The 17827-nt window shown below is 68.2% G+C and overlaps 1 protein-coding gene across 1 annotated transcript in view; it reads right to left on the bottom strand.

Moving 5' to 3' along the window:
* FMNL3 (formin like 3) overlaps positions 1-17827 on the bottom strand; it is a 45182-nt gene that overhangs the window by 2326 nt on the left and 25029 nt on the right. The window contains exons 5-22 of the mRNA XM_065419270.1: positions 16381-16464; positions 15093-15245; positions 12144-12252; positions 11513-11589; positions 10887-10980; positions 10473-10547; positions 9334-9444; positions 8709-8858; positions 8096-8197; positions 7454-7706; positions 7303-7371; positions 6417-6541; positions 5568-5770; positions 5014-5248; positions 2147-2215; positions 1497-1577; positions 1114-1243; positions 550-710 (exon numbers count right to left, since the gene is read on the bottom strand). Of these exons, the coding sequence (XP_065275342.1) occupies positions 550-710; positions 1114-1243; positions 1497-1577; positions 2147-2215; positions 5014-5248; positions 5568-5770; positions 6417-6541; positions 7303-7371; positions 7454-7706; positions 8096-8197; positions 8709-8858; positions 9334-9444; positions 10473-10547; positions 10887-10980; positions 11513-11589; positions 12144-12252; positions 15093-15245; positions 16381-16464 (2281 nt within the window). The remainder of the gene's footprint in view (positions 1-549; positions 711-1113; positions 1244-1496; positions 1578-2146; positions 2216-5013; positions 5249-5567; positions 5771-6416; positions 6542-7302; positions 7372-7453; positions 7707-8095; positions 8198-8708; positions 8859-9333; positions 9445-10472; positions 10548-10886; positions 10981-11512; positions 11590-12143; positions 12253-15092; positions 15246-16380; positions 16465-17827) is intronic.

The raw sequence follows: 17827 nt of genomic DNA, 5'->3' as shown, positions 1-17827 counted from the left end.
TGGTGTACAGCACGTGTGCACAGCTCCCGCCCAGCTGCACGCTGGATGTGCACACATTTCTGGTGTACAGCACGTGTGCACAGCTCCCGCCCAGCTACACGCTGGATGTGCGCGCGGTTCTGATGCACGGCGCGTGTGCACAGTGCACACCCAGCTGCACGCTGGATGTGCGCGCGGTTCTGGTGCACAGCACGTGTGCACAGTGCACACCCAGCTGCACGCTGGCACACAGGTCTGCACCAAGAGCATTTCTTAGCACCTGGTTTTTAGTCACCGCGAGTCCCACAACTCAACCGACAGGCCTGGGCCGCAAGAAGCTGCTCGCCCCGGGCCCTGCTTCAGCCAGGGGCCCTCAGCTCGCGGGGTGCTTGTGGGGGCCGGAGGCGGAGGCAGAACCCCATGCCTGGGCGGCTGCTGCTCACTCCATAGGCTGCCCCGTTACAATCCCAGCCCCTGCAAGGGAAAGGAGACCCACCCCTGCCCCCCCGAGACAGACCCTGCTGCATTGGGCCAGCCCCCGGTGCCCCCCAGCCTGCCCCACCCCCGCACCTCCGCCGTCTTGGCGTCCTTCTGCAGCTTCTCCAGCCGGCCCTCGCTGGCGCCCAGGAAGCTACGCAGGACGCTGTTGTCGTGAATGCTGCACTCACGCCGGATCAGGTCCATGCCACGCCCCAGCTCCTTCACGTCTAGCAGCACGTTCTCCAGGGACACTGCGGGGGGGGGGACGGGGGGGGTCAGACAGGGGAACCCCGCTCGGGGACATGCTGCTGACCCAGGCCGGGGACGGATCCGCAGCAGGGTGGGGGGCAGCCCCCCAGACGGACGAAGGTCCCGGCTCTGACGGGGCCTCAGGCAGGGACGGGAAGGGCTCGGCGGCCGGGGGAAGGGAGAGATGTAACCCTCGGGAAAGCCACACGTCCCCCTTGATTGGCCCATGGCAGCTTCAGCCGCTGGAGCGTTCCTGGGCCTGGTGGGGGCGGCAAGGGCCGGGCCAGGCCGGCGGGAAGCGGGGCGAGCTGGAGAGCCGTGTGGGGCTGGCTCCGGGGACCAGGGACGGAGCCCTGCAGCTCCCCAGCCATGGGGGGGGGGGGGGCGCAGGGGCAGCTGCTCTACCTGCTGCTGCCTTCTCCACGAAGTGCAGCTCCTGCCAGAAGGTGGCCAGGTCCGGGTACTTCTCCCGCACGGTCAGCGCGATGAAGTGCAGCAGCGTCAGCTTCCGGTCTGTCGACTTGGTGTCCAGCAGCTTCGGGGAGGGGAGGGGAGCAGAGCGAGGGGGGGGGGTCAGGGCTGCGGCAGGGGGGTGCACCGGGCCTCGCTGGCTTGCACCTGCGCGTGTACACGTGCAAATATACGCAGGTGGAAGTAGCTGCACAAACGTTCACCTTGTGTACCAAGCGTGCGCGCACTAGGGTGCGTGCGCAGATCAGCGTGCACCGGCGTCCGTGCGTGTGCACGGCCAGCAGCCTCGACACGCAAGCGGCCCGAAGGCTCCTTACCAGGTCCAGGCTCTGCAGCTTGAAACCGTAGACGCAGCCGCGTTTGCTGCTGTTCATGTAGTTGCCCAGGGCCAGGATAATCTGCAGAGGGACCCGCAGGGCAGGGTCAGAGACACGAAACCAGCCGCCAGCCAGAGCCTGCAGGCAGCCCACGCACCCCTGTGTCCCCCCAGCAGAGCCCGCGGCCCTTCCCACCTCCCAGCCCAGAGCGGCCTCTGGCCTCAAGCGTCACAGCTAGGACGGGGAAGCCAGGACTCGGGTTCTCTTCCCAGCAGGCCAAGTGAGTCGCCCACTGTGCCTCGCTTTCCCCGTCTGTAAAATGGGGCTAGCCCCCGGCTCCCTTCCCTGCTGCAGTCACCCAGCCGGGCTCCCACCGAGTCTCAGGCCCCTAACCCAGCTCACTGCCCAGGTCCTAGCCCCAGCACCTGCTTGGGGCTCCCACCAGCCGCCCCCCCAGACAAGGAGCAGCTGGCATGTCGGGCAGCACCTAGCTGCAGAGAGAAACCTAAATCCCTAGGGACCTCCCGGCAGCCACACCTCGGCCTCCTGTTCTACCCGCTGAGCAGTCCCGGGCCAGCGCCAGGAACATCCCAGTGCCCCGGGCTCCCCCTCCTGCCGCAGACAGCGGGGCCGGCCACGCGCCCGCTCACCTCCAGCACGTGCTTTAGCTTCTGAGACGCCTTGACGGAGGCCGAGGCAGCGATGACGGCGTTGAGTTGCTGGAGGGGCAGGAGAGGGACCAACTCACTGAGCGTCACGTCCACTACAGCCGGGCCGGCAATGGCCGTCCCCCTTCCCCCACCCGAGGTGTGTACGTCCCTCCCCCTTCCCCCGCCCGGGGTGTGTGCGTCCCCCCTCCCCGGCCCGGGGTGAGACAGGACAAGGGAAACGTGCAGTGTGTGTGTGTGTGTGTGTGTGTGTGTGTGTGTGTGTGTGTGTGTGTGTGTGTGTGTGTGTGTGTGTGTGTGTGTGTGTGTGTGTGTGTGGAGGGGGCTGGGAGGCTGAAAGGCCCTTGGGTGGTGCCCAGCCCAGCCCCACCCCCCAACCCCGGTCTTTGGCGGGGAGCACATGCCCTTAGGGGCACCCCAGGGGCTGGAGCTAGCGGAAGTTTAACTGGCCCCCAGGACCTGGTGCCATCAATGGCCCGACGCAGCATCGCCCCACTGAAGACAAAAGGGCTTAACCGACGAGCCCAGCCCCTGGCCCCCCCCCCCCTCGCCTTGGCGGGTCGAAGCCTCGGTCCCACAGCCAGGGTCCCGGGCATGGTACTCGGGCCGCTCTAGGGCCAGGGGCCGGCTCCAGCGTGGGGGCGTGTGGGGCTCGGGCTACTCTGGGGGGGCCTCGTGGGAAGCCCAGGACCAGGGGCCGGCTCCAGCGTGGGGGCATGTGGGGCTCGGGCTACTCTGGGGGGGCCTCGTGGCAAGCCCAGGACCAGGGGCCGGCTCCAGCGTGAGGGCGTGTGGGGCTCGGGCTGCTCTGGGGGGGGCTCGTGGCAAGCCCAGGGCCAGGGGCCGGCTCCAGCGTGGGGGCGTGTGGGGCTCGGGCTGCTCTGGGGGGGGCTCGTGGCAAGCCCAGGGCCAGGGGCCGGCTCCAGCGTGGGGGGCGTGTGGGGCTCGGGCTGCTCTGGGGGGGGCTCGTGGCAAGCCCAGGACCAGGGGCCGGCTCCAGCGTGGGGGGCGTGTGGGGCTCGGGCTGCTCTGGGGGGGGCTCGTGGCAAGCCCAGGGCCAGGGGCCGGCTCCAGCGTGGGGGCGTGTGGGGCTCGGGCTGCTCTGGGGGGGGCTCGTGGCAAGCCCAGGACCAGGGGCCGGCTCCAGCGTGGGGGCGTGTGGGGCTCGGGCTACTCTGGGGGGGCCTTGTGGCAAGCCCGGGACCAGGGGCCGGCTCCAGCGTGGGGGCGTGTGGGGCTCGGGCTGCTCTGGGGGGGGCTCGTGGCAAGCCCGGGACCAGGGGCCGGCTCCAGCGTGGGGGCGTGTGGGGCTCGGGCTGCTCTGGGGGGGGCTCGTGGCAAGCCCGGGGCCAGGGGCCGGCTCCAGCGTGGGGGCGTGTGGGGCTCGGGCTGCTCTGGGGGGGGCTCGTGGCAAGCCCAGGGCCAGGGGCCGGCTCCAGCGTGGGGGCGTGTGGGGCTCGGGCTGCTCTGGGGGGGGCTCGTGGCAAGCCCAGGGCCAGGGGCCGGCTCCAGCGTGGGGGCGTGTGGGGCTCGGGCTGCTCTGGGGGGGGCTCGTGGCAAGCCCAGGGCCAGGGGCCGGCTCCAGCGTGGGGGGCGTGTGGGGCTCGGGCTGCTCTGGGGGGGCCTCGTGGGAAGCCCAGGACCAGGGGCCGGCTCCAGCGTGGGGGCATGTGGGGCTCGGGCTACTCTGGGGGGGCCTCGTGGCAAGCCCAGGACCAGGGGCCGGCTCCAGCGTGAGGGCGTGTGGGGCTCGGGCTGCTCTGGGGGGGGCTCGTGGCAAGCCCAGGGCCAGGGGCCGGCTCCAGCGTGGGGGCGTGTGGGGCTCGGGCTGCTCTGGGGGGGGCTCGTGGCAAGCCCAGGGCCAGGGGCCGGCTCCAGCGTGGGGGGCGTGTGGGGCTCGGGCTGCTCTGGGGGGGGCTCGTGGCAAGCCCAGGGCCAGGGGCCGGCTCCAGCGTGGGGGGCGTGTGGGGCTCGGGCTGCTCTGGGGGGGGCTCGTGGCAAGCCCAGGGCCAGGGGCCGGCTCCAGCGTGGGGGCGTGTGGGGCTCGGGCTGCTCTGGGGGGGGCTCGTGGCAAGCCCAGGACCAGGGGCCGGCTCCAGCGTGGGGGCGTGTGGGGCTCGGGCTACTCTGGGGGGGGCTCGTGGCAAGCCCAGGGCCAGGGGCCGGCTCCAGCGTGGGGGCGTGTGGGGCTCGGGCTGCTCTGGGGGGGGCTCGTGGCAAGCCCAGGGCCAGGGGCCGGCTCCAGCGTGGGGGCGTGTGGGGCTCGGGCTGCTCTGGGGGGGGCTCGTGGCAAGCCCAGGGCCAGGGGCCGGCTCCAGCGTGGGGGCGTGTGGGGCTCGGGCTGCTCTGGGGGGGGCTCGTGGCAAGCCCAGGGCCAGGGGTCGGCTCCAGCATGGGGGCGTGTGGGGCTCGGGCTGCTCTGGGGGGGGGCTCGTGGCAAGCCCAGGGCCAGGGGCCGGCTCCAGCGTGGGGGCGTGTGGGGCTCGGGCTGCTCTGGGGGGGGCTCGTGGCAAGCCCAGGGCCAGGGGCCGGCTCCAGCGTGGGGGCGTGTGGGGCTCGGGCTGCTCTGGGGGGGCTCGTGGCAAGCCCAGGACCAGGGGCCGGCTCCAGCGTGGGGGCGTGTGGGGCTCGGGCTGCTCTGGGGGGGGCTCGTGGCAAGCCCAGGGCCAGGGGCCGGCTCCAGCGTGGGGGCGTGTGGGGCTCGGGCTGCTCTGGGGGGGCTCGTGGCAAGCCCAGGACCAGGGGCCGGCTCCAGCGTGGGGGCGTGTGGGGCTCGGGCTGCTCTGGGGGGGGCTCGTGGCAAGCCCAGGACCAGGGGCCGGCTCCAGCGTGGGGGGCGGGGCCCGTACCGGCGTCAGCATCTGCAGGTTCTCGTGGAAGTTGCCCAGGAAGGCCATGATGCCCATGCGCTGCGCCAGGCGCTCCACCTTGCTGAAGTGCAGCATGAACCGGTCCTCGTCCGCCAGCTCCTCCAGCGGCTTGCGCTCCTTCTCATACTGCCGCAGCAGCTTCACCTCCGCCTCCGTGGGCAGGAACCGCATCAGGCACTCCACAAAGTCCACCGGCAGCGTCTGCAGGTCAAACCTGCCGGCCAGGCGGGACCCGTCAGCGCGCGGGGAGCAGGGCCGCCCGCACACCGCCACCCAAGGGCCGGGCGCAGCTCTGGGGCAGTCAGGGGAGATGCCCTCCCATTTCCCCTCCCAGGACCCGCTACAAAGCCGCGTGTTCTCCCCTGAGGCTGGAGGCGCTGCCTGGGCCCCTCCCTCCCCCGGCCTCAGAGGCTCCTGCAAACCACTGGAGCCGGGGGAGGGGATTCCAGCCCCCCGCGTTCCCAGAGGCCGAGCCTGCGGCTGGGGGCGCAGAGTAGGGGCTGCCCCGCCCTGCCCCGCCTGGGGACACCTACATGTGGATGGCTCTGCAGATCTCCTCGGCGCTGCGGCCCGCCTTGCGCAGCGTGATGGCGAGGTTCTTGGCCCGGTTGGCCTCCAGCAGCGTCACCTTGCTGGCCGCCTTGTGCGAGGCCCTGCTCTTGGCGCAGACCAGCTCCACGGCCGGGCCCTGAGCTTTCGTTTTGAAGAGCTCCTCGAACTTGTCCAGGTCCAGGTCCTGGCGGGGAGAGGAGAGAGCGTCACCCCGCAGGCCCTGCCCCACGGCTCCCAGCCAGGCTGGGCACCCGAACCGGGACACCGGCCACGCGAGCTGCCAGCTAGGCCTGGGGGGGCCCCGCCCCGGGAGCTCCCTGGGGATCCCCGCAGAATGGGGGTCAGCACCCCAGCTAGGGACTGCTCACTGCCATCCCCGGGGGACCCACAAACGGGACCCCCCGCTAGGGACTGCTCACTGCCATCCCCGGGGTCCCTGGGATGGGACCCACTAGGGACCGCCCACTGCTATTCCCATGGGGCCCTGGGATGGGACTCCCACTAGGGACTGCCCACTGCCATCCCTGGCGGACCCACAAACGGGACCCCCCACTAGGGACTGCTCACTGCTATCCCCAGGGGCCCTAGGACAGGACCCCCACTAGGGACTGCCCGCCGCCATCGCCGGGGACCCCAGGACGGGACCCTCACTAGGGATCACCCACCGCCATTGTCGGGGGCCCCACGGATGGGACCCCCGCTAGGGACTGCTTGAGCCAGCCCCAGCCCCAGCGCACCGCTGCCCCCAGGCCGGCAGGAGCACCTGCGCCTCAGCTCCGTGAGCTCCACTCCCCCTCCCACCGGGACGAGGCCCCCGGCCCTGCACCCACCTCCAGGATCCTCTCGTCGTCCAGCTCACTGAAGACGGTGCCGCTGATCTGGTTGGGTTTCAGGGCCGTCCAGTTAAAGATGGGCAGGCGGAACTTGGTCTTGATGGGTTTCTTTATCCGGATGGCTGGGGACAAGGAGGCAGGGAGGGTGTGAAACCGCCTCGCTCGCAGCGAGCCCACAGGGAGCCCACGGCCTGGGCAGAGAGGGCAGGAGAGAGGGGCACGGCCTCGGTCGACGCCCCCAGCCCACCGGTGCAGCCGGCCACAGCCCCGGGCTGTAAGGACCTTCCCACAATAGCGCCTGTTTTATAGCCCGGCCCCTTTCCCAGCATGCACTGCAGCCAGCCTACAACGTCCCTGCACCCCCCGCCCCTCCGGGTCAGCACACGCTGGGCCAGGCCACGTATCTAAAACCCCAGCTCTCCCCAGAGAGACCTGGGCACCCACCAGCTGAACGGAGCAGCGCAGCGAGACCCAGGGACAGATGCAGGGGGTGCCTAAAGATCAGGCAGCAGCAGGGGCAGCCCCTGGGGCCCTCCAGGTCTCTCTATCCTGGGGGCGGGCACCCCAAAGGCTCTGACTGGTTTCCAGGCTGCTTGGCTGCAAACCCAGCGGCTGGGCTGAGCTGTGGGAATTTGGAGGGAAATTTTCCCGCAACCACAGCCCAGGCCTTGAACACGAAGGGCAGTTCCCGGGAGACACCCCTCCCCCCCACCCCGAGATCTCCCTCCGCCTCCCCGCCTTCCCCATAGGACACCCCGCCCCACCCTACAGAAGATCCTCCCCACCTGCCCCACCGGAGACCTCCCCCGCCTATCCCATGGGACACACACACCCCACTGGCCCCGGGACCAGCACTCCTGGCCCTAACAGGGACCCTTCCTACCTGACAACCCCACGGTGAGGATGACGGAGGGCGAGGCCCCAGGCAGCGGAGGGGCAGGGGGGCACTTGTCTGTGGGGAGAGAGGGACAGGATGAGGTGCTGGCTCCTCCGGGGGCACCGGGCAGCAATCCCAGGGCACGGGCCGAGCTTACCTGGCAGTGGCGGGGCCGGCGGGGGCACAGGGGGTGGGGGAGGTGGGGGCGGGGGGGCAGCCTCCACAGGAGGCAAGGCCGGGAGGCAGATGTCGTAGTCGGGGACGTCTCCTTCACCCTCCAGGGGCGGCAGCAGGTCGCTCCCCGGCTCCCCGGGCTGGCAGGAGCCACAGTGCCGCCGGAAAGCCGCCTCCTTCTCCTTGATGATCCTGCGCAGCGTGTGCACCTGCTGCGTCGTGCTCTCGAAGGTCTCCTGTCCCGGCAGACGGGGGCGGTTAGGGCTGCATCCCCCCCCCAAGCCAGATCCCAGCCCCCACGTCCGGAGGGGGCCTGAGCCGCTACTGCACCCAGCGGACAGAGCCCCAGAGCCCCGGCTCCCAGAGCTCGGCACGTGGCCGGGAACGTGGCCCGAGGCGACGGATGTTCCCACAGAGCATGCCCAGTAGCAAGGCAGGCTCCCCCTAGCCCCCCAGGCAGGGAGACCCGCTGCCCCCCAGCCCGCTGGGCATCTCCGCAGGTGGACAGGGGCATGCTGGGAACGGGGCTGGGACGCGAGCACCCTTGGCTCATGGCAGACGACAGACTCAGGGCCCCATTGCTGAACTGCTCAGTCGTTCCCCTGGCCCGATCCCTGCCCCACACCTTGACCAGCTCCAGCTCCTTCTCCCGCTGCAAGAGCTGCTTCTCCAGCTCCGCCACGCGCATCACGTTCTCGTTCTCCAGATCCAGCAGCTTCTCCGTCAACTGCAGAAAGAGCACGAGGCAGCTGTTACCGGGGGCACCGGGCACCGCTAGGAGCCGCCGTACACCCTGTCTGCCGGCTGCTGGTTCTGCCAGGACCCAACGGGCAGCCGGTTCGGACACGGCCCCCCACCCCCAGCACAAACAGAAAGGGAAGCCCCCTTCCGCCCCATGGCAGAACTCCTGGGAATCTGCCCCCCACCCCCGTGACTCCTGGGGGAAGTCTGACGTTCCCAGACACCCAGGGAAGAACCTGTGCAGAATCCCCTCGAGGGTGAGGGCCGAGAGCACCCCACACCCCACACCCCGGCGCCGGTTCCAGCCAGACCCATCCGCCCAGGCAATCCGCAGGCGTGAACGCTGCTCCGGTGGCTCGTGGGAATTGGAGTCACACCCCCCCCCCCGGTGGGAGACAGCACGCAGGCCTGGCGGGGTGCAGAGGCTGGGGTGGGGCAGGACCCCGCATGGCCTGGTGGGGACCCAGCCCGTGGTACAGACAGGCCAAGGTGCCTACGTGGGAGACGTGCTCCTCCAGCTCCTCCACTTTCTCCAGCGCCACATTCTTAGTCTCCGCGTCCTCCAGCAGCCCCCCAACGTCGAAGACATTGTCCAGGTAGGCCTGGATCTGCACCTGCAGCTTCTCGCTCTCCGTGTGCCGCGACTTCTGCGGGGGGGGGAACCTGGTGTCAGGGCAGCAGAACACCCTCCGCCCACCCGCCTCCCTTCCCCGGGGGGCACCGGCCCCTCGGCAGGCCGCCTGCCAGCTTAGAGCACCCACTTCTCCCCAGCGCACGCTCCCCTGCCACTGCTTGCCTCTCGCGTCACCCCTGTGCTGTCGCCCACCCCCATGTCACAGAGAGGGAAACTGAGGCCCGGTGAGGCTGGAGAGGGAGGGCGGCTGCCCTGCGTGAGCCTGGGGGAGTCACTTCCCCTCTCTCTGGGGCTAAGGACCCTATTGGGGGCAAGGGCAGGCCTGGGGGGCAGATCCCCCCCACCTCTGCCTATTGCGCCTCGCTCTGAAGCAGCCGGTGCTGGGCCCCGGGGGGGGGCTGCTGCAGCCTGGCCACGTCTCCGTCTCCTCCATGCTACTGGGGGGCCTCAGGCTACCGCGATGGGGTCTCGGGGCTCCCCGGCTCTACCTGCAGGAACTCCTCCAGGCCTAGCTTGGTGAATTCGTACTGCAGGTGCACCCGGAAATTCATGTCCTCCACCGAGTGCACCACAATGTTGATGAACTGCATGCAGGCCACCTGCAAGGGAGGGGGGGAGTCACCGTAGGGAATGGGGGGGGGCAGGATACCCACACCAGCCAGCTGGCCTTGGGGGGGCGGCGGGGTCACTGGGATCCAGGCACCAGCCAGCCGGCCTCTGGGGGGAGGGGGGGTCTCTGGGTTTGGGATCTATACATCAGCCGGCCTTTGGGGGACAGGGGGTCACGGGGCTGGGATCCAGGTACTAGCCAGCCGGCCTTGGGGGGGTCACTGGGATCCATGCACCAGCCAGCCGGCCTTGGGGTGGGAGGGGGGGGTCACTGGGCTGGGATCTATACACCAGCCGGCCTTCGGGGGACAGGGGGTCACTGGGTCTGGGATCCAGGCACCAGCTGGCCGGCCTTTGGGGGGTGGGGTCACGGGCTGGGATCTATGCACCAGCCAGCCGGCATTCGGGGTGGGGGGGTGTCACTGGGTCTGGGATCCATGCACCAGCCAGCCGGCCTTCAGGGTGGGGGGGTGTCACTGGGTCTGGGATCCATGCACCAGCCAACCGGTCTTCGGGGGACGGGGTCACGGGGCTGGGATCTATACACCAGCCGGCCTTCGGGGTGGGGGGGTCACGGGGCTGGGATCCATGCACCAGCCAGCCGGCCTTCGGGGGACAGGGGGTCACGGAGCTGGGATCCATGCACCAGCCAACCGGCCTTCGGGGTGGGGGGGGTCACGGGGCTGGGATCTATACACCAGCCAGCCGGCCTTCGGGGGACAGGGGGTCACGGAGCTGGGATCCATGCACCAGCCAGCCGGCCTTCGGGGTGGGGGGGGTCACGGGGCTGGGATCTATACACCAGCCAGCCGGCCTTCGGGGGACAGGGGTCACGGAGCTGGGATCCATGCACCAGCCAGCCGGCCTTCGGGGCAGGAGTCATGGGGGCGGGATCCAGGCCTGCCTGCATGGGCAGCTGTTCTCCAGTGACTCGGCTGCCAGGCACTTACTAGAGCCCCCCTGGGAGGGCAGCGCTGGCCCCGCTCTCCCCAGGTCGGGGCTACCCCCGACTGCTCACCATGAAATCGATGCTGCTGTCCTCGTTCCGGAAATAGTCCATGAGCTTCTCAAAGCGGTGCGTCTCTTTGCAGACCTGCAAGGCGCCCGCAGCCGGGTTACCGCCTGGCCCACCCTGACAGCCCCACCGTCCGCGCACAGCTCTCCCTAGGCCCTTGTGCCCATCCCCCCGGCATCGGGGCACGGTCTGCTCTTCGGTCGGATTAACCCTGGGAGCCCAGAGCAGCTGCTCTTTGCTGGAATGGGCTGGACAGAGCTGTCTGCAGCCCCTGGCCCCATTGCAGCCGCCTGGGCTCCCCTAGAGATGGGGCTGCCCATCCCCAACAGCCAGGCTCCGAGCTGGCCCGTCCCAGCCCCCGGGGCTCCTGGGGTGTGGGCGGGGAACGGCGCCCCCTTGTGGCAGGGCCGGGCTCACCTCTTTGAAGTTGTCGAAGGCAGCGAGAATGATTTCATGGCCTCCCCTCACCAGGCAGACAGCCGCCAACAGCTCCAGCACCAGGGCCTTGGTCCTAGGGGACGACCAAGGGGCTCAGTGACTCAGCCACCACCCACACGCCCTGCCCTGCCCTGCCGGGGTGGAGCCCAGCCAGGATCCTGCCGGCCTGACAGCGGCAGAGTCTGCGCCGGGGACTCCCAGGCTGGGGTGACAGTCCCAGAGAGCCCAGGCCGGTGCCAGGTTCCCGCCACCCTGGCCTGGCAGGGATCGGGGAGCCCAGTGTCTGCCAGCTGCTGCGGGCACCGTCCCACGGGGCCTGGACTGAGACCCATTTCACACTCCGGCCACCCAGCTGGGCTGGAAGGGAGCCGGCCGCCTGGAGGCGAAAGGTTCTGTAGCTTGTGTTGTGTACAGCTTTCTGCTACGGTCTGTAAAATCCCCACGCTATCCCCCGGCCCGGCCCTGCTCAGCTCCTCACCGAGACAGGCCCAGGAAGGGGTCTCGTCCCCGGTGGAGAACCAGGGAGGGGACGCAGGGTGGGAGTCAGCCCAGCTGGGAATGGGACCCCGATCTGCCTGGGGAGGGGAGCGGCACCAGTGCCTTACCTGGGGTTCTTGTTATTCAGGCTGAGCGCGATCTCGTTAACGGCGTGGGGATGGGACATCACCAGGTTGAAGCCGTACTGAGGAGGGAGGGAAAGGCAGAGAGCGGGGCGTTAGCAACAGCAGGATGGCCAGGAACGGGGGTCCGGGGTACACAGCCCCCACACACAACACAGCCCCTTTGCTTCCCAGCAGCTCAGGGCAGGGCTGCAGGAGGATGTGCTGGGTTTCATCCGGAGCAGCCCGTGGGCTCTAACCAGCCATCCATGCCCTCCCCGCTTGCTCAGAGGTGTCGATTTTTTTCTCTCCTATAAAATTCCCCAAGTTCACATTTTTTGCACCAGGGGAAACTCAAACCCAGGTCCTACCTGCTGCCCAGTCCGAAATTACGTAACGGCTGCTACAGCTGGGCCTCGCAGGAGACGTTGCCGGAGTCTGGGAGGGCGAGGCACCCTCCTGCTTCAGGGCAGCAGCAGCGATTGGGGGTCAGGAGGGGAGGTGGCCCCATTGCCCCCCTGCAGGGATTCCTGCCCCTTCCCCGGGGACAGGTCCAGGGGCTCGACACAGCCCGACGGCAGGGGCAGTAGCACCATGTCCTCCCATCGCCCCCGAGTCGGTGGTAGGTGCTGGGTACCTGGTAGTTCATGATGGCCCGCAGGCACATGATGCAGACGTGGACGTCGTCCTTCTGGCTCACCAGCCGCGAGTTCTTCAGCGCCTTCCTGCTGGGCAAGGTGCTGCAGCTGCCAAAGACATGGCAGCCTGCGGTCAGCGAGCCCTGGAAGGGGCTGCCTGGCGACCTCCGAGCCGGGCACCCGGAGCACGCTAGCTCCCGAGACTCTGGCTCCGGCAGCATCCAGGGACTGAAACCCGACCGAGCATCTCTGAGCCACTGCCCCGCCTCCCCTAGCGCCTCTGCCAGTCCCTGGAGCTGCACCGGCCCCGCCACGCCCTGCGCCTCGTGCCAGCCTCGGCCCTCGTGCACAGGGCGAGCCAGCGCTTTGCACGCTCCTCGGAGCGCACGGCGAGGGGTCTGCACAGGCCCGGCCCTGGAGGGCGCAGGAGGAGTAACGGGCCCTGTCCCCTTCCCCAGCTGCGGGCACCGAGCACGCGGCACACTCCTGCTGCGCTGGGATCCGAATGCTGCAGCCCCACCCCCGGCCTGGCGGGGCCCACGTGGCCAGCGAGCCAGAGCCCCACGGGCCACGCCAGGCAGGGAGGAGTCTGTGTCCTTCAGCTCCCGGCCACACCCACCCCACCTTGCTGCCCGGCTCAGACGCAGTCACGGAGGAGCCGATCCTACCAGCGCGAGGGGACGTGCGCCTCACCTGTCCTGCCCCAGACCCAGGGAGCTCACCGTCTCGATGTGGGGGAGGGGAAGGGACCGGCCCAAGTCACGCAGCAGGTCGGTATCCTGAGTCCCAGCGCAACGTCCTGTCCACTGGGCCACACCCTCACCTGTGTCCCCCCCCCCGCTGACAGCCCCCAGCCCCGGCTCTGCTCCGAGCGGTAACAGGCGATCTCCAGGCAGCACTGACGGGGGCAGCAGGCCCGAGGGAAGCGCCCGGAGCCCCGTCAGAGGGGACGATGCAGGGCACGGCACGCAGACGGGGAGGGACAGGGCAGCAGGGAGGGCAGTTGCTGGTCACAAGGGTAGTGCGGGGTCCGTGGAGGGGCAGGACACACGGGGGGCCACAGGGCAGAGCGGGGGGGGGGGGGGTGAGCACAGAGGTCTGCTGGCGTTGGAGGGGCGGGGAGCGAGGGAGAGACGCGCTGGGCAGGGGGATCCCGCAGGGAATATGGATGCGGGCGCAGAGGGAGAGGGAGGCAGAGTTGGGGGGCCGGTAGGTGGAAAAACCAAAGGGGGAGAAGAGAAAGAGACGCGCATGCACACACGTGTACGAACACCCAGATGCACACATTGACACACGTGTACAAACAGCCAGATGCACACACGCATGCACACGTCGACACACGTGACTGAACACCAAGATGTACACGTTCACTCACACGCACACACGTCTACACCTGTCCACGTGATGTCCATCCCCACTCACACACACACCCACACACATCCACTCCAAGCACACTCATACATGTCTACACCCATCCATGTGATGTCCACCCCCACTCACACACGTCCACTCCATGCACACTCACACACATCTACACCCATCCACGCGATGTCCACCCCTATGCACGCACACATACATTCACTCACACACGTCCACTCTACGCACACTCACACACGTCTACACCCATCCACGCGATGTCCACCCCTATGCACGCACACATACATTCACTCACACACGTCCACTCCACGCACACTCACACACGTTTACACCCATCCACGTGATGTCCACCCCCACTCACACATGTCCACTCTGGGCGCACACACACTCATCTACACACGTCCACGTGATGTCCACCCTCCCCCCCCCCCACACACACACATCCACTCACACGCCCAGCCCCATCCACGCCCCTGCAGCTGAGCAGAGCGGAAAGGCGCAGAGCGTGGTGGCAGCCCTGGAGGGGCTTGTGCCCAGCAGGCCGTGCGGGTACTTACCCAGCGAGAAGTGGGGCACGCACAGCCAGAGGACAGAGAGAGAGAGACGGGCAGGCAGAGCGAGAGGGAGACGGGCCCTGGAAGCAGAGAGAGGAGGGCGCGTTACTGACCCCCCGGCGGAGGCGGGACATGGGACTGGCAGCAGAGAAGGGGACAGTCCGGCCCTGGGGAAGCGAGACGGGGGCACATGTCCCGGGGGGGGGCGCAGAGGGTGCGTAGCGTAGAGCAGAGCAGGCAGATGCAGAGTGGGGGGGAGCATGGACCATGGGGGGGCACGTACAATAGGGCAGAGCAGAGGGGGGTGTACCAGGCAGGCGGGTATGTACCATGGGGGGGGTATCATAGTGCAGAGTTGGGGGAGGGGTCACATACCGCAGGGCACAGAGGGGGTGTGTGTAGGTACCATAGGGCAGGGCGAGGGGATACGTACCATAGGGCAGGGGAGGGGGTACATACCATAGGGCACAGAGGGTATGTGTGTACGTACCATAGGGCAGGGCAAGGGGGTACATACCATAGGGCAGGGGCAGGGCGTATACGTACCGTAGGGAGGGGGCGGGATACATACCGTAGGGCACAGAGGGTATGAGTGTATGTACCATAGGGCAGGGCGAGGGGGTACATATCGTAGGGTGGGGGCGGGGTACGTACCGTAGGGCACAGAGGGTGTGTGTGTACGTACCATAGGGCAGGGCGAGGGGGTACATACCGTAGGGCGGGGGCGGGGTACGTACCGTAGGGCGGGGGTGGGGTACGTACTGTAGGGCACAGAGAGTATGTGTGTATGTACCATAGGGCAGGGCAAGGGGGTACATACCGTAGGGCGGGGGCGGGGCATACACGTACCGTAGGGCGGGGGCGGGGTACGTACTGTAGGGCACAGAGGGTATGTGTGTATGTACCATAGGACAGGGGCGGGGCGTATATGTACCGTAGGGCACAGAGAGTATGTGTGTATGTACCATAGGGCAGGGCAAGGGGGTACATACCATAGGGCAGGGGCGGGGTACGTACCGTAGGGCGGACTGGCGCGCAGAGCGGGCGAGGCTGTTGGTGAAGGGGGCAGACAGGGTTATGGGGTGCTGCAGATCCTCGATGGATCTGCTCCAGGATTTCAGCTTTTCTAGCGCGCCGTCCTCGCCGCTTTCCAGACCCTCAAAATCAAACCTGGGCGGGAGAGGGGGACACACGCACGGAGGCTTCATGGCAAGCGGCAGAGCAGGGCCGCCCGGGCCAGCTAGCGAGGGCTGCAAGCGCACACTGACTCGTAAGCTGCATGGCAGGCGTAGCGGCCCGAGCGCACTCCTGCTCGCAGCAAGCACCCCAGCACCAGGGCAGAAATTCGCTTCCCCTCCAGGGACTCCTGCGTTCAAACACCTTCCCCGGAGCAGCCAGCCACCCCCAGGGCTAGCAGCAGGCAGGGCAGCGTGTCAGGAATATCACGGCCTCGTATGCCCGGCGCAGAGCCTGCCACGGAAAAGCCCGGCCCCCGTTCAAACGCTCTTCTCCGCCCAACGAGCGACCAGCTCGGCCCTGCCCTGGCACACGTATGAAGGCAACGTGCACCGGCAGGGTTAGTGTGTTAAAATGACAGGGGGGCGGGAAATCCCACAGCCAGGGCCCAAAATGGCCAACAGTGGGGCGGCAAGAGGGTCACAAGGACAATGGAGACTCTCCTCGCCCCCATATTAGCAACGAGTGGTGCTGGGTGCAGAGCACTTTGGCCCTATTCCACCCTGCCCTTCGCCGCCGGAGCCAGGGCCCGGAGAAGGGAGAGCGGGAGCGCCCACTCCCCTGCCTCGAACACACGCACAAGAGGACGTGCGAAAGGGGCAGCAGCAGAACGGTAAAAGGAAATGCTCTTTCACACCTGGCGTTGTTGGACTGCGGAACTCACCGCCACAGGAAGTCGCTGAGGGCAGGAGTGTAGCAAGATTCAGTCTCCTGCTTCAGGGCACTGGCCAATCTCTAACTCTTAGGGTCAGGATGACACCTTCAGGGGGGGCACATTAGCCCGCTTCTGCCGGCCGCGGGAGTCTCACGCCTTCCCCTGAAACACGTGGGCCAGTTGGCCCTTGGCTCTGAGTCAGTCGGGGACGCTCCCAAGAGGAGGGAGAATGGAGCCCCGGGGCATCAGGCCCTGCATCGTCCAAGAGACCCTGCCTGAGCAGTCTGACGGCCGTCACAGGCCAATTGCTGACGGGGCACCTGCAAACCCCGATCTCACCCGCTCTGCCCAGGGGGACGAGGAGTCGCAGCTGCCCCCGAAGAGCCCCCCGGGCGCCGCAAACACGGGACTTACATCACAGCACACTGCGCGAAGGAGAGATACTCCACCAGGACGTCCAGGCCTTTGTTCTCGTCATTGAGAAACTCCCGAACCCACCTGCAGAGCGGAGCAGACAGCGAGTCACCCCAGGGGCCGGTGAGCGGACGCGGTGCCTAGCGCTCAGGCTGGCCCCCTGCCCCGGGCGAGTTTCAGCCACAGGCTGGAGCCCCCCACCAGGCGAGAAGCCAGCGGCGCCGTGCCAGGCCAGGACACCCTAGCAGGGAGGAGTCCTTGGGGCGGGGACCTCGGGGGCCACTGACACGATGTGATCACACCCAGCCCACACCCCAGAGCCAGGGGGAAATCAACACCGTAACAGTACAGCGTCGCCATGACAATAAAGGGCCCATTGACGTCAGCGGGTCTGCGCACGCCACGGAGCCCAGAGAACAGAGCTCGGGGTCCTGTGCCCCCTTGTCCTTCCCGCCCGGGGGACGGCATGACCTGGCCACGCAGGCGCGGCCGTCCCCCGGCCCCGATTCTCCGCGTCCCCCCGGTGATACGCCACAGACCCCAGCCGTCACTCCTGGCCACACGCAGGCAGGGACCCTACGGCTGGATTTTCAGACAAAGCCGCGGGCAGCAGCAGCTGCAGGGGCCGAGGCCCCTGGGAAAAGCTGGCCCTTGGTTAGCTTTGTCCTGGGGCGGTTTCCGCTCACGGACTGAGAACCTGGCAGAGCCAAGGAATTCAGGGTTAAGCCGCCCTCGGCCCACCCTGCTACAGGCACCTGCTGCGGCCTGTAGATTGCAGCCCCTCCAGGCACCCCCAGCTGCCTGGCTGTTATCTGGCAGGGCCAGAGCCTTCGGCTCCGCTCTGGGTTGTGCTGGAAAGTGGCTTCCCACCCCTGTGCCCCCAAAACGCTCGCAGGCCAATTTCTCCTCCCCCGGCTCAGGGGTTCCTGCGCCAGGAGCTGTATGCTGGGAACCCGTCCCGGCCGTGCCCGCGGTCCGCGTGTGCGTTGCCTGGTGGGGAGCAGGGGCGGCAGCTCTTCGGGCAGGGCAGGGCATGGCATGGCATGCACGTGTGTTATTCAGCTGGGGGCACACACGTGTGCATTACTGGGGCAGGGCACAGGCATGTTAGTTAGTCGGATGAATCCACGCGTGTTATTCGATCAGGGCACGTGCCCGTGTGTTAGTTAGTGGGGACGTGCACACGTGTGTCATGGGGGGGTGCACGCACACATGTGTGATTGGGAGGGGGTGCACACACGTGTGATGGGGTGCACGCACGTGTGATTGGGGGTGCACGCACGTGTGATATTGGGGGGTGCACACGTGTGATATTGGGGGGTGCACACGTGTGATATTGGGGGTGCACACATGCGTGATTGGGGGTGCACACGTGTGATTGGGGGGGCACGCATGCACGTGACATTGGGGGGTGCATGCACATGTGATGGGGGAAGCATTAGTGTGA

The sequence above is a fragment of the Emys orbicularis genome, chromosome 19, assembly GCF_028017835.1.
Source record: "Emys orbicularis isolate rEmyOrb1 chromosome 19, rEmyOrb1.hap1, whole genome shotgun sequence".
In the NCBI taxonomy this organism is placed as follows: Eukaryota; Metazoa; Chordata; order Testudines; family Emydidae; genus Emys; species Emys orbicularis.
Note: the sequence above shows the minus strand (reverse complement) of the source record. Positions and strands in the feature narration are given on the sequence as shown.